Here is a 25,050-nt window from a genome sequence, read left to right as displayed (position 1 = left end):
TCTTTTAATTTACAGAGTTTAGTCATTCTATAATCTTGATCAACAATGATAATGTTTATCGTGGCACATACGGTACTATTTTTTTATTACTGTCCTTCCCACTAACCTCTACTGTCTCCCTATTTATTATCCTCCATTTTGCTGCTCCTTCCTTTCACTTTTAAGTTTCTTCTTATTACACCCTGTGATGGTCTTCTTAATGAGGTATCAAACTGAATATTTTCTGGTACCCTTGTTTGACCCAGCAGTAATTTCTCATTGAAAGCAATGACCCTAGAAATAAACTCTTGTAGTCATAATACCAAGAAGCCGTTTCTGTACAGCCAGGCATTCAGGCACAGCCTACCTATACTGTGCATACAGTGCATGCTTTTGCATTATAACTGTTACCCATGAGCCATGCCTCTCCACAGTTTCTCATTAAACAAGAGTGATGGTTTCATTTAAAAAATGTTGGGTGCTTGTCCCAAACTCAGTCTTCAGAGGACTTCACAGGACTGAATGTCAAATTCAGCACTGCCTCTTGATAGAGGCAAGGAAGTACTTCTCCCTCTTTGTCTTAGAGCATTGTTTGAGTAGATGGCATCACCTGGCTTATTTATAAGACCTGGGCCCATATGAAACCGTGGGCTAAGTTTTGAAGAAGCATTAAAGGCAGAGTAAAGAAAGTCAAATAGATCCGAACCTCATTTTCAAAAGTAAAGACCAGGTCCTAAATCCAGATTAAAACAAGATTTGAGCAACTTCACTGGAAATTATCCAAAGAAAACATAAGCCTGCCCTGAAGCAATTACACCCTCATGAGTTGAAGACCAAACACTTGGCATAGAATGTAATGGGGATATAGCAAGATTAGGCTGTGCACTGGAAATCTCAAGTCACTAAAACTTATCCTAAGGGCCCATCCAAATGAGCATAATTCTGAGCAGCTCCAAAACACATCAGAAACTACTTTGGTGTGCACCAGGGCCTTTGTACACACCACAAAATTGGCCTTTAAAGTGGCTTAAATGCCCTTTTGCACCGCTTTCATGGCATTGCTGTTTGCATGCTCGGCGGCATATTACACTTTAAATGACTTTGTAATGTAGCTAGATAAAACACCTCCAAGGTGTTTTAGTTTGCTACCTAACAAAGTGCAACATGGCTCTGGAAGCCAATGTGTTAGGGGTAGCTGGGGCTTGTAGGGCTTCCAGCACCCCGTGCACTGTCTCTGCTGCCTTCTTCTGCTGCCAGCACACCCAGCCACCCTCCTGCCACCTTGCTGCTCTGCCCCAGGGGCAAGTCAGCCATTTGCAGGTGATCCCAGATGGCAGGAGGGTGGCAGGGACAATGTAGGGGTCCTGGAGTTTACCTGCCTCTCCCATGGTGAGCTATCAGTGGATTGCACAGCCCCTGAGCTATGGGGGACCCCAGTGCTTTCCTCCATGGTACCAGGGCCCCCCAGGTGCCACCTGCCCACTGGCACCTGGCCTGGGCGGTCCCAGGGGACAGTGCAGCCATGGAGGGAAGCACCAGGCCCCCCTGCAGCTCAGGGGCTGTGAACCCAGCAGCAGCCTGTGCAGGTAGGCTCAACTGAAAAAAAAGAAAAAGCAGCAAGAAGCCTGCCTGAGCTGTGCAGGGCCCTGGTGCTTCCCTCCATGGCTGGGGGGAGGAGGGTGCCCTCTGGAACTGCCTGGGCCAGGTGCCAGTAGGCAAGTGTTGCCCAGGGGTTCTGCCAACCCTGTGGAGGGAAGCACCCCCCCCCACAGAGGGAAGCACCAGGTCCCTGTGAAGCCCGGGGACTATTCAGACTGCTGGCAGCTCATTCTGTCTCCCCCTTCCCACCACCGGAGAAGCGGGTAAGCTTTAAGGATTGGGCTTCCACCCTTGTGTGCATGCCACAGGGGTTTAGTTAGGTTTAATTCTTCCTAAATTGAAATGGTGGAAACAGTGGGTTTTAAAAGACCCACCATATCAATTTAGGTGGAACTAAGCCAACTTAAACCCCTGTGGCATGTACAAGCACCCCCAGAGACCAGTTTGGTGTTGTCTGTCCTTGATTAGGCTTGTGAAAAGTTAGCTTAGAACCATGCGTACCTCCATCCATATTCATCAAACAAATTCAGCACATGTGAAAACTGAGCCTCAGGTGTTGTGGAACCAACACAAAGACCTAGCCCCAGGTCTATGTGAAACTTGAGGTCTGTATTTATTTCCCATGCCTCTGAGTTTGTAACCATGGCTAGTTATACAAGTACTGCATTTTGAACATAACTGTCCTCTGTCTCAGTCACCACAGAGCTGATTTCTATAGTAGAAGAAGAAAATATAGTTTAGAAAGAACCTGGCACGTTTCAACTGAAAGAGACCAGTCCTCAAACAGCTTGCTTTGGGCATAGCTCCACTGGCTTTTAGGATTAGGCTCTGATCCAACATCTTGAGAACTTAGCATATGCTCAAAAGTGCAAGAAAAATAAATGGAAGAAAGGTAAACTAGAATAGTGTTTTATAGTAATTGTTCAAACACAAGTTTTCCTGGCATTACTGAATCACATGCAGTTTTGGAAACAGAGACGGAAATGCACAGAAGTGGAATGGCTCATCGAAGGTCACAGAGCCTACCAGTGGCAAAGTTGGGGATAAAATCCAAGTCTGCCTACACCAGTGGTTCTTAACTTTTCTAGGCTCAAGGTGCTCTTCAGTAGACTCCAGGCAACCCTCAGAAAATGAGAGCTCTTAGTTTTCACTTTTTTTTAACCGAAGAAAAATAATACAGCAATTCTTCTGTACTCAGACGAACTCAGAAAGACCACAACAGGTCACATTGTTTTTTTTTAACACTGTGGATTCCTATGTGAAAACTCTGGGTTTATCTTGTGAATCATGTTGCTAATGGGGTAGCCTATAATAGGTAGCCTATTAAATCCAGTTAAGTCATTGGGAATGCTCACAGGACTAAGGACTGTGACATCAAGTCCTTCAACTGAAAGCTGTTTGGGACAAATAATCTCCAGTTTTGAATGCTAACAGGCAACATTTTAGTAATGCTAATAGACAATCAGTGTAAGCACACAGCAGAAGCATTGTAGTGTCCCTTGTTAGATGAGAGATTTCATATAACTTTGACTCCTAAGAATCTGGCCAAGTAGAAACTCTAGAAGGACTTTCTTAGTGAATATAGGGGCACATAATTCTAAGATTTTGCTCCCAACAGCAGTTGCTACAGAGAGACAAAAGGTGCAAAGCATTCCTGTTGGGCACAATTGATTTTAGAGTTAAACAGTTTGCATGAATCCAACCAGATCCTCTTGATGAGAGACAACCCTCTCCATTCTCCTGTTTTTGCCACCACCTTGAGGAAAAGAAAGGGATAATGGGGGTTTCTAAGAATGTGTTTGCTCAAGGACTGAAAGAGGAGGAGGGAGGAGGGAGCAGCAAGTCAAAGATGCTTTTAAAGTAGCAATGAAAAATGTGCTGTTCAGCTAGAGCTGGCAGTAACAGTGATTGGGAGCAGCAGCTGCCCCTTCCAGAAATGTCAATGCAGTGCACTGGCTTTTAAATTCATATGTGTACACACGCACATGCACAGACCACAGAGCTGACATGATGCTTCAGCATGTTGGTTACCTTGAGGGACATAACCAGCCTCCTGAAAGGAAGGGTAAATACTCTGCTTCAGCATGAAGGAGCTGCTCTCTGACTTGACAGCCAAAGTATGACTCTGAGAGACAGTGCTTGGCTTCTTCGAAAGAACAGAAGAGTTCATGTCACGTGGAAGTTCATACTGCTCTGAAACCAGCATCCCTTCCTTTCCTTTTTATCGTAAGGTACATGAGCACCAGGGGTTTTGATCATGGTAAAACGCTCCTGATGAAGTGGGTGGAGAAATTGGTCACTAATGAATCTGCATTTGATGGTGATATGCAAATGTGTGCTAGTTTTGCTCCTGTATTTCTGCGAGTTACTTGATCCATGGAACAGGAAAGGAAGAATGTCTGTCTAGAGAACTTTGAAAAAAAAGAGCAAAAAAAGTATTGGGACTTCTCAGTCTCATTGAGGTTGATTGTATATAAGCAGATACGGAAGTGGAAGTGGGAATCTTTTGTGAGTTATAATTTTGGCCTGGTTTAAAAAAAAAAGGTAGGTCATCAGGATATATCGAACAGGAGTCAAACTGAGCAAAACCACTCTTGTGCCATGGAGCGCTTCAATCTCTAAGTGAGGCAGCATTTATAATGCTACTAAAAACGCAGCAGTAAACAAAGTACATGAAGGCTTGACAGCAGCATTAGCAAAGAGCCATAGTGAAATGACTGGAAAAAAAACAACCCAGCACTGCTTAGTTGCCAAATAAGAAAAATGAAACTGTTCTTGACAGATAAGACAATGCAGCTGTGGGTCAGAAAAGCTTTGTCTTTTATTTCTTTGTCACTGTGGATGAAGAATGGTGCTATTAGCCAGAAGAGTAAAAGCCTCTTCCTTTCAGTGTTCTACCCAATTAGGGGAAACATATTTATATCTGAAGTTAAGATGCTAAGTTTTATATAGTAGGGAGGGGAAGAAAATCTAGACCATTCAGACAAATGGGAACACGTTCCTTTATTTTTGTCTACTGATTTTTGAGGTTTTAAAGATATCTAACAAGAATCTGCATGTGTGTGCTATTTCTAGACCTGGACAAACCATTCATGGCAGTGGTTGAATTTTGCCAGTTTTTGCTGTAAATCATCTATGAACAGAATATAATTTTCTCCAAATTACTGCAGAGATTGAAAATTGTTGGCCAGGTAGTATCATACTCATAGTGCTTAGGGTCAGAAGGGACCTAAACAGATCATCAGGTCCAACCTCCTGCCCCGGGCAGGAATGGGTGCCCGGGCCATAACACCCCAGCCAAATATCTGTCCAGCCTCCTCTTGAAGAGCCCCAAGGTAAGAGACAGTACCACCTCACTTGGGAGCCCATTCCAGAGCTTGGCAGCCCTAACTGTGTATTTTAGAGAAGTCTTTTTAGATAAGTAACTTTGCACTGGGCAAGTGCATTCAGTTGCAGGAAAGAATCCTTGGCCCACTGTTCAGCAGTCAGGGCTTTTTCTTGTAAATATTCATGGTGAACTCTTAGCCCCATTTGCCACTGACTTTAGCAGGGTTTCACCCTAAGTCATCCAGATTCTAAATGTAGACTGTTTGGACACACAAATTATGCTGTATCTTTCTGTTCTATTATTGAGTTGATGGAACTCCACACATCAGATTGGTTTTGTGCACGTTTGCGATTATCACTTGGAAATTCATTTTCTACAAATATATCACACAATTTATTTCAGTTTTGCTGTTCCTAAAAAGATACTTGCCTGGAAACAAATTCTTAATTAAAATATTCATGGAAAGAAATCCCAAAAGGTGAGTAGATGCAGTCATAGAGAATTAATTTAGAGATTTGAACAGCTACTCATGGAAACATTCAGCAGTATTCACTGGGTTTAGATAACCTGTTCATGTATATGTTCATTGTATACCCAGATACACAGTGACTTTTCACCATGTTTTTGTATGATAAATTAAGGCAATTAAAGTATAGAAGAAACAATTTATTGCACCAAATTTGTCCTATGCACCCATTTCACATATTTCCTTTTGATACACTTTTCCACATACAAGTTCTGGATGTTTCTGCTGTTAAGTCAGAATATGGCAGTTCTAACTTTTTAATCTGCTGTGGTTTAGGTAATGTAAGATCATAAATTCACCAGTACACTTTCCATCATACCTCTTCCTTTAAGAATTGGCTACAAATAAGTCCCTCACTTACCAGCAGCTTGGAATTGCTTGGCCTCCATTTATTCCTAGAGCATGCTTAAGCCAAGGAAGGGAGCTGGGGGTCAGAGGCAGGGATGTCCCGCACCAAAGCGCACAGGCTGTAACCCTATGCCCTTAACTGGATGCCTGTCTATTGCCAGAGCTGCCAGTCTGCATTTGGGTGAGGCAGTATTAAAATGCTAAACTCTTAAAGCAGAATTGGGCCCCACGTCACCCCCAAAGTTTGAAGCTCTGAGAGAACGGATATGAAAAAGAAGCAAGCAATTGTCAGAACATTTACCTTTGACAATTATCAGATGTGATTGGGGAAAAAAGTGTATATGAAGGGGCTGGTGGGTTATGTTAATGTTGTTAAATAGTTTTCCAAGATAAATATAAAAGGTTATGCTTTCAAAAAAGTAGGTATTATGTTAGCAAATCTGATTCCTTTTATAAAGCAATGGGGAAAATGACCATGGATTTTGAATAGGGTTTTTGCTGCTTTGTTTGTTTTTAGATAACTTCTCTTCCCTTTTTTTTCTTAAGAAAATATTTGCCTTATACTTTGCCCATAATCTATAGTGAAGGGGACATAGGTAAAAGGGGTTGCTTGAACAAAGCTCTGTGCAGCCCTGGGATTTTAATTTCTGCTCCCTAACCCACCTGGGGAAGGATCCTGATGACTTCAGTGGCCTTTGGATTGAACCCACTGATTTTTGAGGAACTGGTACAACTCTTAGTTTCACCCCATAAATTTTATTTTGTTTTAAAGCTTCTCATCTAAATGTTGCTGAGGCAGAGGCCAAGTGATCTAAGGCATCCTGCTATGGCTTTGGAAGACATTAGGTCAAACACTCAGTCCAGCCTTTATGCTGAAGGCTTTCTCTAGTCAGCCCAACTCTATATGGGTACTTTCAGCCTGAGCAGTCAAAATGATGATGATGTTAGTCATGGTGCTCTTTCCTGTATTATTGGCTTCACAGACTTGTGTGCCTTAACCACTAAGCTCATTAGCCATTAGGTTTGGATGGAACTGTGACTTTCTTGACATGTACTTTTTCTTCCACCTGTGCCATGATCAATATCAATATAGCAGAGCTTTAATCTTCCTCACAGTGGAGCCTTCTTGACCTGTGAAGATCTGTCCGAAGATCTGTGTTTCACTGTTTAATGGGGTATAAGACTATATAGTTGCCTTGTATCTTCAACATGTATAGATGTAAAATTATGTCTAAATGTTAATATTTTGGGTAAAGAGACCTATTTAGTTGCTTTTAACTATTAGATTTTGAAAATGATATGGAACACAGATAGGCATCTCTTCTGTACATGAGAACTTACAAGAAGCATGCTACTGGGAGCTCTTCTTGAAGTATCTTATCTCCAGTTTAATTTTATGAACTACAGGTGAATTTAGGATTCCATCTCTTCAAAGAAATAATTGTGTTTAACTATAACTGCTTGGAGCTATTGACAGATACCCACAAGGAAAAACTTTAAAATAACAGTTACAGGGCTTTCCAACTTTCAGCAGATATTTGTCATATGTATTTAAAATCAGGCTACAGGCATTTTGCATGCTTTCTACTATCCCCTCTGCACTGTGTATGCCTGCCATCACTTGCGGCTCTGGTAGTCATATTACCAGCTTACAAAGGGTTATGATAATCAAGTCTGTCAGTGGTACAATTGGAAATGGTAATTGAAATTGAAAGTGGTATCTCCCAGGCTCCCTCTATTTCAGTATCTCTCATCCCCTGCTAGGAGCCCTGAAATACACCTTGTGTTTGTGTTCCAAGGAAAAACTTGACAATGAAGTGGTTGTCGAGCTGGGTTTTGTTTTGATCAGATTCTGCTGTTTACGTGAAATGGACTCATTCCTCTGCGGCACTCAAGTTTTATTGCACAGCAGGTTAGAGCTGGTTGGGATAATATTTGTTCCACATGCATGTCAGCATAATGAATGCTATCATCCCCCTGGTCCCAATACTCGCAAATACAAGAACACAGATTTATATAAACAGAGGTTCAAAGTTTCCTGGGAAACCTACCGATCTGATGGCTAGAGCCTCTTTACAAGGCCAGCAGTGGTACTGTGGTATGTGTTACAGGTTGAAACTCCCCTGGCCTTCTCCCCAGTGGACTCCCTGGTCCCTGCATTGCTTTGCATTAATTGCACCACTGACAATATACAGCAAAATGCCTTGAAAACTTTGTTGTGGAACCATGAGGTGAGAAAAACAAAAATATATTGCATTGGCTTTAAATGGGTGTTGTTTTTTTCACTTTGCATCTATTGCTGATTCTTCCATTGTCTCTCTCAAGGCCCAATCCTGCATGATACAGAGCATCAGTTTTAAGGTGCTGTGTTCCCTTAACTCAGTTGTTTTCACTCATGCTACCCCCGGCCCTAATTAGCTAGCATCTTTCTTTTAATTTAGCTCTATCTTTTCCTAGCACACTGCCAGAAATGCTGCACACCTGCCAGCTGCACAGGAGAACGTCTGAAATTCAAAGAGAGAAAACTTTCTTCGGTGTAGTGAAGCCAGGCGTGCTGGCTAGTTAATGGGAGATCTTGGGATAGAACCTATGAACTTCATGCAGACATCTTTAGTGCCTGACAATACCAGAACAACTAGATATCTGTGAATGTGATAGAAATTGGGAGCCAAGACATATCCTGTCATATCATGTCTAGTCGATTTAGTTAATAGGCAATGTTTTAAAGGAAGCAAAGCCTGATGCACCAGCCATCAGCTGTCAGTCAGAACGTTTCTGTATTTAACAGGGTTCCCAAACATGTACATCAGGCATCTGGGATGCCTCAGCAGGAAGCCTCTGAAACGTCTGCTTGAGCCTTTCACTGCAGGATGGTTATTTTTCTGAGTTTGTTTCCCTCGTAGCCATTTCCCCCAGCTGTTTAAAAACATAGCCAGACCCGAATAAGCTTGTTTTGTGTATCTTCCTTGATTAGTCACTGCTTTTATACTAACCCAGATTTCAGAATGGTTTTGTTAGAAGAAATTGACTGCTGACTTTGAACCCGCGTTTTCAGTCTTTTGGTTGACAAGTCCCAGCAAAAAATGCATATGCTTCAGCACTGAATCAACATGATTTTGTCCTTCATGTGTGTAACAGACAGCAGTGGATGAAGTGTCTGGGAAGTTGAGGCCCATTGGTGTATAACAAACCCCAGGGGAAACTTGACTTGCTTTTCCAAATTCTCAGGAGAAATCGCAAAGACTTAACATGCATGCAAAGTTGTCACTTCAGGAATTCACCGAGATGCAAAATACAATATCACAGATGTTTACAGGCATTTTTTTAATGTAGAAGGGAAGATAATTTACACAAATATGAAAACAGGGATTTTTTTTTAAATGATGGTTCACCGAAGGGTTTTTAAGTCAAGGGGGAGTCTGCTAAAGTAGTCTGTTGATGGCTCTGTTGTGTTCCAGGCTCATCTGTCACTTTGCCCCCCCTACAATGAAATGTGTAACCGAGTCAAGATTTTTACCAGTTATATTTGCTTATTTTGTGTTTGTTGGTTCATTGTTTGGAAGGTTTTTTTATTATTATTATTCCTAGTAGGGCCATAAATAGTATGTTTAAAGCTGCCTTTGAGACTACTGTTATCATCAGGATTGCAGAGAAGATTAAAATCTCCATTACTATACATTGTCTGTACAGCAGGTACAATGACAAGGCAAATTCATTGCAGCAGCCTTAGTGGTAGATATATGCCTACGGACAGAATAAACACATAACCCTGCAGCTTATAAATACAAAAAAGCCTGGCCTGAACCTCTTTTGAAAGGAAAAGGGAGGGTAGAGGGGGATGCATCTTAAAATGTTTTGTCTGCCTCTGTTGTTGAAGAGATAAATGGTTTCCGCTTAAAGGGGGATCCATTTTGAAATGTTTCAATCCTCACTCCCACTTTGCTGCCTCATAATAACAACCAAATTCTCTAGATTGCCTAGCAACCAATAGTTTGACATCCTCTAGCTCAGCCACAGGGTAGGTGTGACAGGCTTTATAGTGGCCACAAAAGTACGGAAGTGCCGTAATGGAAATTAACTAAAAATTGGCCTCTCAACAATCCTGAATGGAAGAATGTTAAGAGAGCCATATATGGAATAGCACAAGCAGTTCTCCTGTGTTTCCCATTTATACTATTGCTAGGAGATTGAATTTAAGCTTCCAGACAAGCCTGAGGCAGACAAGATAAAAATGTTGAGTTCCAGCAACAAAATACATTTTCCCGCATTCAAATTCTAGGTTGTGTCTTACTGCTTCATGTATCTGAACTCTTACTGTATCCGTTTTACTCCACTAGATAGCTAAACATTAGAAGTGTGATTAGGTCCCCAGCCTACAATGCATTTTATGAGCAGAAGGGATTCTTCAAAAATGATGAGAAAAGAATGGCAGGGAGGCAAATGTACACATTACGATGTGCTTTTAACATTCCCGCTTACAAAAGAACACAGATCACTATAGACACCCAGGCAGTTTTTTAGAGGCAGGTTCCTCCTCCTCCTATCTCCTCTGCCCTGTCTTGCATGACCTCCACACTATAACATCAGAGCCTTTAAATATAAGAATATACCAGAGGAAAGGGAAGGAAGGGGCACACTAGATCTAAGAATGCTATATTAATCATGGATTGGGCATGTTGTTTTCCTCCTCTTTGTCTTTTTTAAAGGAGCAACACCAGGGAAAGGGAAGCCGTCTGCAGAGCCTGTGAAAGCTGAAAATCCATGTGATACAGAAGACATCTCCAGTAATGATGGTATGGTTCTTCATTTTACTGACTCTCTATGCAAGTCAATCATGCTGGCTAATAGAATTGGTGGAGATACCAATTTTAAGTCCAAGCACTGTCAGGTTAAGTTAGTCAACTATTAAAGAATGGATGTTTGCCCTAAGTGAATCCTTTCAATAAGTTAACGTTTGAGAAATGCCACAAAAAATGTTAATGCGACCCACACATTCCTTTGACTTCTTGTTGCCTGCTGGTGGCATGACCACAGATAGTCCTACACACCTGCACAGTCTTTTAGCTAACAGACCTAGGTTCAGTCCTGCAAGCTGCTAACCCCAGGATCCATATCCTGAGAGTGGTAGGGCTGAGTTCAAATGCATAGCTAAGTGAGTTTAGTGTTGAATCAAAGTCCTTGTGCTCAGAACATTGTAGACACAAGCCCTATAGATGGCTATCAGGTATTATTCTGGACTGGCTCTTGTAGCTTAATGTAATGGTTCTTTTCTGGCTGACAGCTAATTGGACTCCTACACATGTAATGGCAGAATTTTTGGAGTTGTAAGGCACTGAGACTAGTCATAGTTTATTTTGGTAGCCTCTCTATAGTTAACACTGATTTGGATTCCCTGCTCCCCCACACACTTTTATTTAATACATACAGTGGGAGCATCTACACATGCACATTTACTGCACAGTAATTTAAGTTACTACACAGTAACCAAAAATTACTGCGCAGTATGGGCGCATGCATGCCTGTACTGCACAGTAAATATGGCAACCTACACTGACTTGGGCATAAATTGATACTTACATCATGTAGGTATCAAATTTACACCCAATTAGTTACTGCACAGTAATGCACATGTAGATGCGTTACTTTAGGCCCAAGTCAGTCCACAGACAGTGTTACTGTGCTTTAACAGCTGAATGTATAGATGTTGGCCTAAAAAAACATTTATTGCATGGTAAATGCACGTGTAGACATGCCCAGTATGTACTTCTTGACATTCAATGATTAAAAATTATTCCTTTTAAGGAAGAGTTAAAAAAAAAGGTTGCAAGGTATCTAAGGCTGAAAATAGATGTTGCCTTTGTGCCACCATAAACATTTTTATGGTGTCAGAAAAGCCAAGCAGAAAGACATCCATGCCCCTTGTCACATCATAAAAATTTATGGACATGACATGGGCAGTATGAGTTTGTGTCTCTGTTTTTCAGCAGACATCTTTAAGGTGAGAGAGTGTAGGCAGCCCAGAGATGCGCACACTCTCCAGCCTCCCTGAGCAGGCAGCCTACAAAAGCGTACCTTGAGTGTTGTCCTGCAAGATTGGGCCCCTGGGAGCAGCTCCTGGGAGCGACACGGGCCGAACCCTGTGGGACAATGGGCGAGGTCCATGTGGCCCACTGAAGTGGATCAGCTGTGTTGGGATACATCCCAGCGCTGATGTGCTTCATTTGGCAACATTGGTTTATACCCAAATACTGCTTTGTGCCCTTCTCTTCACCCATGACAACGCATCCCACCACAACATTTGAAACACTATCTGATTTTGATATCAGATGGTACAAGGGGCAAGTGTTCAGGAACAAGAGCAAAAAGGTACAAGAAACTGCTATTATTTAAATACTTGCTGTGATGCCACAACCCTGGACCTATGGAACAAAAAAGAAAAACACGCAGTGATTGTAAGTGCTTTGATTGTCAGGTTTTGGGGTGCCCTTGGTTTATTTTAAAAAATGAAAGGAAAAGCAAGATCTGGAAAAAGAACATATACCCCTGTAACATCTTTTCCTGGCATTTACCACTGGAGTGAAGTATGATCATGTAGCCAGTGTGTTGCATGCTGTATCAGAGAACAACTGATTTAGCCATATGCTAGCTATTGAAAGGTAGACTGAAGTTGTACGTGAGCCCAGCAGGAACCTTTGTTTAAGCTCTGATCTTCGAAGTTGTTCTGCTCCTGTGTACTTCATAAGGTCTGCAGGAGAGACAAGAGCAAAGCATTTCTGCACACGTCCAAATGCTGTAGACAAGAATTATGATACTGGGAGAAATGGTTGCTTCTCCATAACTATAATTTGTTCCAGGTGCTCCCAAATACAGACACAATTAACTTAAAAGACACCCAAACCTTTTGCTGTTTTAAGGATTAAGTCTCATTGATTTTTTTTTTTAAGTTTGGATAAATCAAGTACTATTTAAGATTAGAAATGGCTCCTTTTAATTATCCTGTAAAGTGTCTCGGCCCCTTCCACTAGCCCCAGGAGGGCTTATCGCTTCCCAATGGACAATCTAAGAAAATTTTACTAGCTACCCCTTGGCAGCCTGACTCTTGTTTTTGTTTAATTTTCTGTAAGAGGCCACAGTGCTAAGAGCTTTATAAATGCAGATAGTTTAAACAGATGGATTAGATCTATTTAAATATTGGCTCATCTTGTGGGCAGTTTTCAAGGATGGCAATACTAATATATTTAATAAATTAACATTATTTGAAATCTGGGCATGCTTTTCCTTCATTAAAGCTGACAAGCAAAGGGAAAGCTTGTCAGTATATGTGTATGTATATAGAGAGATACATCCTACTGTGGCAAAATCTGTCAGCAACCAATGCAAAGAACCTGGGGTGATGCATTGCTTGTATCCACCACATTCTCACTCATTAGTATTTTTAATGATTCTGGAATACACCTCAGATAATCTATTTCTCAGTCTGCTTTTCTGCTGGCAGATCTTTTTTTCCAGCAAAGTTTCAAAGCATACAAGGAGAATATGGATGTTGGGTCCCAGCCATTATTAGCTTTGTCACTCTGTTCACTTCTTTAAAAATAAATTCATTCATTCCTTTTATTTCATTTTTTTAGAAAACTGCATAATATTATTGCCACAATAGAAAAGGGGAGGGATGGGGGAAAGATTAAAAGATACTTTAGGAAATTCCAGAGCCAAGAACCTTGTTTGAAAAATAGTTAGTGCTTCCAAGTTAAAATGGTAAACTTAGCTGTCACATCACTTACAAAAAAACCTATAAAATTATAAAAGCAAGGAAGTGAGTTGTAAAGGACATCACAAATCTTATTTTTTCCATATAGTCAACTTTAACAAATAACTATCATGTAAAAAGGAACGCATGTTTCATCACAGCAAAATTTTAACTGTAACCCAAAGTGAATACCATTCTTTCCACAATAACCTGGGAATGCGTACAAATGTGTTATAATAAAAAATCTGTGTATGAAAAGAATTCAACATTGATTAGGAAAGGTCTGGCGAAACCAGCTGTGCTGGAGAATAATAGCCTGATCCTGCTCTTGTTGGAATCGAGATATCAATACCTTTCTTTCATTTCACCTCTCTCAGTACTGCCCTTCCCTTTTCCCTATCTTTTGTATTTAAATGACTTTATTCCTGTCCTTTGAGTACCCTTGTTCTCTGCATGTTCATTTATAGCATTTTTAAAATAGCATGTTGCCTACAAAAGCTGTACCTTTCTGAATGAGTTAGGCACTGAGGTGCCACCGTACCCTGTCTTCTGACCTACCAGAGTAGGATGTACTAACACCTGTAAGAGACTCCAACAAGACAAGCAAGTTCTTAGCTCTTCTCTGGATTTTTCCTGGAATCAGTATTTGTGCTGTGTCCTCTGTTGAAGGAATTTAAGATTTCTTCCTGGCAGTAATATTAACCCAATTTCAGAACTGCCTATCTCCATGGGTTGGATTTCCTCCACCCACCAATGGGTAATTCCATGACCCAGATGTAGCCCTTTGGACCTCCCAGATCACCCTGTGTTATAACCTGGAATATTTATTATAAATGTCAGTTTGTCTTAGGGAGGGTTGGCTAGAAGTATTTTCAGAGCCTGCATTTACTGATGTTCCATAAATGGCCACCTGGGTATAACTGCGCATTTCATGAGTACGATTGGCTGCTTGTGACTAAAGAGGCATTACCTGTTTTTGATGCTTCACTCTGACAGGTCTCAGCTTCTATTCATTTACAAATTCAATTTGTAAGCAGTCTGAAATATGAACCAGGTCCTTTGTTAACAACCAAATTAAATTGGCTGACACTGAGGTTTTAAAACACTGCTGATGCCGCTGCACAAAGATCCCTTTCCTTAATTAAGCATTTCATATTTGCTATTCAAATACTTATAAAAATAATACCCAAAACATAGCTAACACATTTTTGCAGTATAGCCCCATAATCTGAGCTGAATATTCTTCTTCCGACACATTCATGGTATACATCAAATGAGCAATTAACATGTCTGTTCTGAATATATATGATGAAATAATTCATCAAAATCCTAAAAGGTGTTTTGACATGATATTGATTCAGAAGGATATTCATGCTGCTTGGGTCCAAGCAGTTGCACTTTCAGCTACACTCTTCCCCCCTCCTCTTTTTCGAAATTTTCAAGCAGATCTCACTTGCATCCCGAGAGATGCTTGCAAAAGGCAATGATCAATATACAAAAATGTACCCATACCAAACAGTTAGGGGTACCATCAGCTTCAAACAGTGAAACCCATTTGAGACCCATAAAAATAAGGCAGTTCAGAAAAAAACAGCATCAGAAGTCTATCCTGAAATCGTTCCACTGTATTCAGGTGCAGATCATTATCTCATGTACTCATCTCCTGTACCATACGTGCTAGGATTGCTTTTAGCACCTAAATATGTCCACAAATGGCTCCAATTTTCTCATCAAGATCCAGACCCAAATTTTATTAAAAGTTTAAGGGTGCTTGAATCCAAGGTTTCAGTTTGGTCTGCTATGGAGATTTTGGAAATTCAGAGTTAGTCCCAAAGTCTGGAGGAATCTTGATGCAAAGCTGGTATCTTTAGTAGCTTTGAAATGTATCATGGTACCAATCTGTTCAAAATGGTTTAATTATTATTGTAAATTAGGGTGGCCTCATATAAGATACATCTTCACAGACTTACACTATTGAGTGTTTTTGTGTAAAGACTGAATGCTGTTCTTGTAGGTTAGAAGCATCTCTCACTTGTCATGGTAAATTTTGACTGAAGTTTGACAGCCTTATTGTTTTATTTTCAGCTGAAATGAATAGCCAGGTTGAAAGTATAAATGAATCTACAGAAAGCCAGCCAGAAGATTAACTAATAGGTAAGTATCTAATGAAAAGTGTTTTCACTGCAAGAATTCATACCCCTACTGGGTCCATCTGGGGGAGGGGAGAAAGAAAGTGTCACAACCGTCATTAGAATATAGAAAACTGGAAAAAGAAACATAGACCAGAAAGAAAAAGATAAGTTTATTACTGTTCTTAGCTAACATGACTTACAGTACACAAAGCATAAAGCTATCTATTGGACTTTAATTGTCAAATAAATGTTATGATACCATGCTACAACTGTAACTGATTTAGACAGTGCACAGTCTCATATGATCAAGCCCTAGACAGCAGCAATATAAGTAATGGAAGAGTAACTGAGTGAACATTTTTTGTCATTACTTAGGAAAATGACAAGTAATTTATACTGGTTGGAATTTAGTTCAGTTCTCTGAAATCTATATTCTGGGAACAACAGGTTTGTGTCAGGAGGGTTTTATTGCCCTTGGCTCTACAATGCCTGAAGTCACTTCTAACTAGACTGCTGTAAAAACAAGGCTGAAGTCAGTGAGCTGCCTTTTTGAGCTTTACTGCTTTATATACTAAGTGATAGTGCCATTGCAGAAGTACATACGTGATGATTGTTATTGCAGCCGAAATGGGAGAGAATAGTTAGGCTTGTAGACATAAGCAGCCTGACGCGTAGATAAAAATGAGTAAGCTGCAGGAGATACCAAATTGCACACCCCAATTACACAAAGCAATTTTGATCCCTAACAAAGATGTGAAGTTCTGAAGCAGTAATGCATACCTCTCCCTCTGTGTAGGACTATTATAAGATGCCAATATCATGCAAGATGGGTTATTTATGCTTGTAATAGGATTTCATGTAGCTCAAGACTGAATATAGAAGCTTTACAACAGTGGCAGCTGTGTCACCAAGATTTAAAAAACAAGGTCTTATGTCTGTGTGTACCCCTTTGTCCTTGTCAGTATCTTGACAGTACACTGCCATACTGCTGGAGAGAGAGAAATATGGCTGATAGGATCCCCATTAAAAACTACTGAAGCAAAAAATAAAAAAGCACCTCAAAAATCAAAATATTACTTATGTAGGTCTTCCTTTTTCTCACCGTTTATTAGTTTCTGATTATGCATTGCATTAAAAGGGTAGAATGCTTGTTATTAAACAATTGATTGAAAGGTTAATACCACCACTGATTTAAAAATATGTATATTTGACAGTCATAATAGCTTTCAGCCAATCTGCAAGATGTTTCAGTCTTTCACACCGTGATTTCTCACAAAATACATATACACCTGAATATATTTGGGGTGATGTCACCTAATTGTATTTGAAGTAGGTGAGATGGTGATGATGACGACGATAAAAAAGATGTAGTATTTAGCCCTGCTTCTAGCTAATTAATCCTCTCATTTACAAGGTGAGCCATGGCAGTATTACCTCCTTTCCACAAAGGGGAAATGCCAATCAGAGAGCCAGAGTGGCTTGCCTAGTGCTGCAGAGCATGGTTTCTCAACCTCTTTCTTCCTGAAGCCTCCCCCGCAACTCCCAGCAAGCTATAGGAACTCCATGGCCCCCAGCCCTGCCTGCACAGCCCCTGGTGTGGTGGGGATGGCTTAGCAGTGGGGAGCCCCAGGGCCCTATTCACCTGAGCAGCAGCAGTGCAGAGTCCGGTCCCCAGTGCCACCCACAAGCAGAACAGGTGGGGTGGGCTCCCCCCTGCCTCTTCCTTGGCACTCACCTTAGCCCTGGGGGGGCCAAGATGGCTTTTCCCTGCATGGAGCCAAGCAGACCCACTGAAACCTGCTCACAGTCTCCCAGGGGACCACGGACCCCTGGTTGAGAACCGCTGCTACAGAATATTTTAATGGCAGATCCAGGATTAAAACTAAGGATTCAGCTGCTCCCAACTTTGCACAGGCCTCTAGACTATTCTGCCTCTTTGCTTTAATTACAAGCAGAGGGTCCATACAAAACCAGATTGATCAATTTGCTAAATTTCAAAGGCATGATCCTTTCTTGGGTCATTTAGAACCAAACAGATACCTCTGGCAGAGTTGCCAGATATTATTTTCAGATTTTTCCATGGACTGGTCGCCAAAACGCGTATTAAAAATCCCAGCAAACCTGCTGTTGGTATCAAGAAACTGAAGGCTTGTTATTTAGCATTGTGGTGAAGAAAGAAATGATAATCTGTAGCATCCATCACAACCATGAGTTAAAATATAGCTGAGACTACAGCCTCAGGGCTCCTGTAGTTGGTTGGTGTCCTCCCATCCATTTGTTACTGCCTTTATTTATGTTAGTGCCTTTATTTTATGTCCATTTGAGGAGCCAGGTTAGCAAATACCTACATGGCATTAGCACAAGAGATCCGTGAGGTGGTGTTTGCAAAGGGAAGAGGCAGTTTGTTCCTTGTGTAGAAAAGCCATGGTATTTTTCAGTGTACACAAGCCAGCTGTTATATTTGCAACCCTGTGGACTATGAATCCAGGGGCAGGAGAGGGGACAAGTGCTGGCTTCAAGGACAAAACAGTAAGCTCCTGTGTGAACAGTCAGTTGTGCTTCTGGGAATCGCAGTCAGACTCACTGTAACGGAGGAGGAGGAGAAGTGAGCTCACAGCTCATGGGCATTGCAAGCTGAAGAATAGAAATGTTGTGCTCTTTACCTGTGTGTACTCAGTGCAGTGGAAGTAAATTGCAATCTTTAACTTTGTTGTGAAATACTTATGGAAGGGCAGAAAGGGCCATCATTCCCATAGTAGTGTCATGGCACAGATTTGAAAGATGAGCAAGAAAGACTGCTGAACAAGACTGGACCAGAGCTCTTCTTATCTCATAGCCTAGGCATCAGATGTGATGCACAATATTTACAAGTATGGAGAGACATGTGGACTAATTTAGTAATTAGTTCATGGGGCAGAAACCAGCATTAATCTTGTGAAGGTCTTCTTAGCACGAAAACTCCTGACTGGCTACACCACTCCGAAGTGCTGTCCATATTGGAGACGCTATAGAAATCATGACATCTTATTTCCCAGAGGTTATGTGATGCCTATGTTCCGTGTGGTTTTTGGAAGCCAGCATGTTAGACAACTGTGCTTGAAAGGACAAGAGTAGACATTTGGGTCGATGAAGATTTTTGGTTTGTATTTAATTAGCCATGTGTTTTTTCTCCTCCTGTCACGCAGGAACGATAGGAGAAGAGAACAATGGGGTGAAACTCGACCGGCAGTCATTGGCATCGTATGGCATCATTCTGACTATCAGCAGAAAGAGCACCAAAAATGTGCTCAGTGGGATGGATGGGAGGGGGAGGGAGGTCAGGGAAAATGAATCTTTGCTTTATTTCCTCTTAATTCTTGGTTGCATTTTGTTCTGTAAACCTGTTTAAAAGAAACGGAGCTTCCCAACTTTAGTTGTGGTGTCCCAGTTCTAACATTTTTTGCATTGTCTCTGCAATTATAGCAACTTCTTTTGAACCAGCAGACCAGATCAGAGCTAGTTTCCACCCCCACCCCGTTATCGTTAGCCTCCTGACTCGTTTCCCACTTACGGTGCATTATTCAGGGTGATCTATGGGAATGGGACTTCCCCCCCTCCTGCTATTCTCTGGGATATGTTTGGGGGATTTGTTTTGAGAGCATGAACATTGCAAAGGAATGTTATAATCCACAGAGAACAGCTGATCTTAGGACTTTTAAGAAGCAACTGTTCTAGCCTACCCAAAAGAGCGAAGGTGCTGCAGGCTGCCACCTCCTGCCACTTCCAGGACTGTCAGTAGGAACTTCTGACTGGATGTGCCAATGCAAAATATTTAGAGTTTGGGAGACCCTGATTACTGCCACTTTTGAGCTAAGAAAAGAGCTAACAAGATCTTTTTAGTGCATGATAGACTCAGACTTGTGCTTTAACTGTACAGGCTTGATGTTTTGGGACCTTGTTGCTCCTTTGTTCACTGAATGGAAATGTCTTTTGCCCACTGGAGATCTCTTTAAATCTAAAATATGATTAGCATATACTTTGCAGTGGATCAGCTGGTAGTATAGACTGTGGTTGAAACTGCTACCACATGACCTAGTGTAGTTTTTAAAATAGATTATATTCTGACCTCTGCGAGTTGAGGCTGCATGCCTAAAAGTTAGTATTTCAGATAAGTAGTAAAGTACCTGTGGGCAGTTAATGTTTTGTTGAACTTGTGGGTAATGGAGGATAACAGGTATTAAGCATCCAGCTTATCTTTAAATATGGCTTATGGCTTTAACAACTTCACTGTTCCTTGTGTCAGCCCTCATTATATTTTCCTCTGCATACGCATGGTTTTAAAAAAAATGCAATTAACAGCTATTTGGTTAAGAATGTTTCACCATATGTCATTTCTTCTGCCAGCAAGTGCTCCGTTCAAATAAAAGTGGGGGTTTTAATGTACACTTTTCAACTGTACTGTAAATTAAATTGATACACGGTACACAACACTGAGGGAGCGCACAGCATGGGTCCAGGGCTTTATGTTCTACAGACTACATTTCAGCTGCTTTTAAAGACAATTAGCCATTGAAAAAAATAGTCTGGGGTTCTGTTCTGTTTTTCTTGAATATGCACAAACACTGAAATAATTATTTATTGGCTTGCAAAAAAAAGAAGACTGGAAGATGTCAGCCCTGTTTTGATTATTAGCGATAATGGACTTACCTAGATGTAGCTGTGAGCAGAATATGCCCCTAAATGCATGCACTAGCAGCTATACAGTTTGATTGCTGCTGGCATGTGCAGGCTGATTGGAAATGGTGACAGGACAAACAAGGATTTGAGAGTAAAACAGGAGCCCCAGGCTTGTCCATATGAGCATGGCCTCTGGCAATGCTGCCTAGCATCTCCAAGCAAATTGTTCTTTTGTATTTCTCACACAGCAGCTATAAAACTCCTTGAGGATCAGGGGGATATTGTTGACTGTCACTTACTATAGTGTCTTGAACCCTTCATGACAATAGCATTAGGGAAGATGGGGAAGGGCTCATTTATAAAAGATTTCTATTTGAAGACTAATGGATGTTTAACACGAGTGTTGATCAGCTTTGAAAGGAGCAAGAGCTCAGATGCAATGCATCCAGTTACTTCATTTTAATACATCACCAGGGTCTTACTATACTTGCTATGTTGGACTTCTCGTTCCCTTTGAAACTCCTGTGCCTCTTGACTCTCCTGTCTGTGTTAGCTTGACAGAAGGTATCTCTTGCTATATGTCATTTTCCTGCTGTCTCTTCATTTGTTGTTTCTGGTTGATTAAAATTCGATAAGCAAAGGATTTGAGGCTGGGTATCAGCCGCATACAGCACATTTCATACAGCACATTCCATATCAGATGTTTTTTCTTCAAACAGCCTTCCATAAAGGGAGAATTAGTGGCTCGGAGGTGACAGAATAAGTTCATTAGGTAACTAGTATTAATTCTCCTTTTGTGTATTCCCTTTAAAAAGGGGCGAGGTTGAAGGCCTTTGCCTAGCAGAGGTAGGGCAACTCCTTCATAAAGCAGAAAAAATGTGTTTGGAAAATCAAACGCTTTATGCTTTTCAAATTCCCCTAGAATGCAGAATGGACCCAAACCCCAGCTGGTATACATTTGTCATCAGCTGAGCTGAGGATCAGGCCCTATATGTTTGAGGCTTAGGCTGAACATGCATGCTGGTATCACACTCTCCCACGTACACTGTTTGAGAACCACAGTATATCCTCTACCCTCTGACAAGCAAATTTTAGTTTCATCAAGGAGCAGAGAAGGAAGATTGACAAGAGACTGAATGGAGGGCAGCATTAAAATATTTAAAAAATGAGAAGAGAATCCTCATGCTTCTTGTGAAGACTGATATTAAAAATAATTAACGACAAAAATACTTCACTAGCGTCTGTTCTAACCCGTGACTAATTTCATTGCCATTCTTGCTTAACCTTGGTCTGCTGGCAGCAACAATTCTTTGAAGTGGTAGAAGATTTGCCTGAGGATGCTGCAGCAAAGTGTGAAGCCAAGGCAGGTAGTGTAGAATAAGAAAATGTACGAGTTGATTAAATCTTAAGTCCAATTTTCAGACATGACTCTGTGGCTTCGTTTTCCTCTCTTCCTCTCTCCTTCCCTTCCTTCCCTTCTTCCTTCCTTCCTTCCTTCATGTGGCTCTAGGGTGGAATTGGTTTAGGGTTTTTTAATAAAAATAAATAAATGGGTTTTGTTCATTTGGGCAATGTGAGTTCTTCAAATTCTTTAAATACTGCTGAACCAGTGCACCCTGAATGCGGTACTATTGATTTTGCTAGAGCTACAGAAGTACAGGAAAGTAGTCTCTGCAAAGAATTAATATCAGAAATGGAGTAATTGCACCATAGCGTAGATTTTAAGAACTCAAATTTTATCACAGCGTGTGGCAGGTAGAGAATAGAAGCCCTACATTAGTGGTGTTTGCATACATAGCATCAAAATATGCTTTTAATGTAATAGTTCCAATTTTTAAAAGTGCTCATTCTAGAGTTAGGAGCAACAATCTATTGTTCCTCCAGTGAGTGACTGCTTTGATGATGGACAAGTTTCCTTTCATAGAAGCTTACAAAGGAGATGTCTGAGACTCTGTCTGTAATATTGGGTCACATATTCACTGCAGCTAATTGTAAATCTTTCTATGAAGCACTGAAAAGCCTCTTTGTGAATTAACACTGTTCTGCTTTATGCACTTGATTAAAAAAAAGACATTTCTCTATATGCAGTGCATGTCTGCTTTGCTTTTAAAATTACAAAGTTAGCAGAATATGTTGGATATATTTTCTTGGGAAATAGGGTTTTTATCATACGATTCATCAAGGATTTGCCTTACCCTAACATTTGTGATATACAGGAAAGTCAGAAAAATGTAATTTTTCTTGATCAAAAATATGTTTTTACTTAAATGCAAATAAATGTAGTCTGTTGCTTGCAAAATGTCTTCTGATATATGCTAGTGGCTAAATAGGTTAATACATGCCTCTTTTTGTTAATCTGCCATTTAAATGCTGAATTTGCTTATGGATCAGTTCTTTTCTCCTTTTGTCTGTGCCATACATCTGAAAACTTAAGGAAATGATGCCTTCATACTACAATGTTTGTTAAAGCAGAATATTAATAAAACTTGTTCAGAGGACAAGGCCGTGCAGCTTGTGTGTTTCCAGCTTTGCTGAGTATGCAACAATGATTTTTCTGATTAATAATGTATATTTCAGATTGAAGTGTAAGAGTGCACTTCGGATTCTTTATTTAACTGGATCTTTCACCTGCTAGTTATTTCTTGTTAGAAATGGATACATCTGAGGGATTTTGAAAGACAGTAATCAGAGAGAGAATCAAAGCTTCTCAGCCTGAGGGAGAAAAGGTTGATCGGCTGATCACATCGCTAAACCAGAGACTTTATAAAAAACCCGGCAGTTATACCGATCCTACTTCTCCGTCATGGTATACTTTGTATAGTCATTTATATCAATACAGACTGACTGTGAAGGGGATTCAAAGTACTGTAAAATGAGAATAGTGATGTTTTACAGCTATACATAATGCAAGACACAGACCTTCTCTTTCCCTCTCTCTAGTTTACTGCTACATATATGTTCCAGGTTTACAGCATTTACTGGTGCTTTTAAGGGGGAGAGGAAGTCTGAGAGTGTTGTTTCTCAAAGCATTTAGTAAGCTAAACTATTTGAAGCCATGTCAAGATGAGCACCAAAATTTCCAGGTAAGCATGTGGAAGTGGTTGCAAAGGAAATAGTTAATAATGGCTAAGTACAGATGTTCAAAAAGTCCAAGGAAGAATCAATCTAACTTTCGCAGCCTCCTGTAAGTGGCCTAGGTTAGATCGGTAGCAGACGGTATGCACGTTTGCCCTTTGGTAGAAGGGGGCATGCAGGCTGCCTGCACTGGCTGAGGTCATCACCTCCCAGCATGCCCTGCAGGCACCCTGGGTTGCCAGAGGCTGCCAAGCACCTGGGCTACCCGTGATTGGCTGCTGGGCACAGACAGGCATGTCCCCAACTCCCTGACACAGCCACACAGACTCTCCCCTGTGCCCAGCCGTAGGCTTCCAGAAAAGCCCCAGAGCAAGTGTCCTCCATCATGACTTGCATGTTCCTCTGTGTCTCAGCATGCCCAAACCTTGCCAAGGCACCCTACTGCCCATGCCCAAGCAGAAGTTGCAGCATGTCTACTAGTTGCCCATTGTTACTATCACCAGAAGCTACACGACATCACACATGCCCACCTGGATATGAAGTGGCAGCTGGTCATCATGGCACATGACTTCATGCCTCTGAGCCAGCAGCCAGACATCCCACATGGGGCTAACCACCACACCCTGCACCCACTAAGCATCATGGGCTTTCATGTGGCCAATGCAGACAAGGCCACCCAGGACTCGATGGACACTGGGGTGCTCTACCACCACCTCCAGACCATCAAGCACCAGTTCTGGACTAGTACCACCAGTACTGTTTGGTGGGAGTGGATTGTCTACCTGGGTCTAGCACTAGCAGGCAAAGCAAAGACGTTCATGGGCATTTCATAACACAACATTAAAGTACACAAGTTTACAACAAAAAAAACACAACTTACAGGCTACTCCATAGTATAAGGAATGAGGACAATCTTAACCAGTTACTTAAACAAACGGTGGTACAGCATTTGTGCTGAAAGGGAGGGAATAATATGAGGAAGCAAAACAGGTTAACATAAAGAAACACTGTCACCCAGAACTAGTCCACTTAACTAGAATGCCTCAATAACCACAAAGCTGGGGGCCTCCTCCCCTGTGGAAACCCCTGTCTCTTTCCCTTCTTGGGACTGCAATCCCCTACCTGGGTAACTCATGACTCCCCAGCAGCTCTGTTGGGCTTAGCTCATCTCTCTCGCTGTGGGGGTGGCTGCTGGGGTTTCCCCACTTGCTGGGATAGCCGCTCCATCTTGCTGCCACTTGCTGCAGGAAGGCTGGAGCTGCCTCCTACAGCTACCCTGACCTGTCAGCCCTCTCAGGCCCTGCTCTGTGAACTGTGGGGGGGCTCCTGCCTCACAGGGATGGGGTCCCACGCTGCTTTGTGCAGCCGTGGGGGTCACTTCAGCTCCATCCAGGCCCCATGTACCGCTTTGTGCACTGTGGGACCCATACACCACTCTGTGCACCATGAGGGCTTTCACCTCCTGTAGGGATGGGAACCTGCGCTGCCTCATGCAGCTGCAGGGTCCCTTCAGCTCCTTCCAAGCCCTGTGCCCTGCTCTGTGCACCATGGGGTTCCTGTGCCTCACAGGGATGGGGACCTGCACTGCCTCGTGCAGCTACAGAGTCCCTCAGCTCCTTCCAGGTCCCATGCACCTCTGTGCACTGTGGGTCTCCTGCCT

General features: G+C 41.6%; 1 protein-coding gene across 1 annotated transcript in view; it reads left to right on the top strand.

The window, feature by feature from the left end:
• Positions 1-22,816, top strand: part of MACROD2 (mono-ADP ribosylhydrolase 2) — a 1,497,602-nt gene extending 1,474,786 nt beyond the window's left edge. The window contains exons 17-19 of the mRNA XM_090051193.1: positions 10,487-10,573; positions 15,613-15,681; positions 18,845-22,816. Coding sequence (XP_089907319.1) covers positions 10,487-10,573; positions 15,613-15,674 — 149 coding nt within the window. The 3' untranslated portion in view covers positions 15,675-15,681; positions 18,845-22,816. The remainder of the gene's footprint in view (positions 1-10,486; positions 10,574-15,612; positions 15,682-18,844) is intronic.
• Positions 22,817-25,050: the final 2,234 nt, after the last annotated feature.

This window comes from Crocodylus siamensis, chromosome 1 (assembly GCF_052110815.1).
Source record: "Crocodylus siamensis isolate JL-2025a chromosome 1, ASM5211081v1, whole genome shotgun sequence".
Taxonomy (NCBI): Eukaryota; Metazoa; Chordata; order Crocodylia; family Crocodylidae; genus Crocodylus; species Crocodylus siamensis.
Note: the sequence above shows the minus strand (reverse complement) of the source record. Positions and strands in the feature narration are given on the sequence as shown.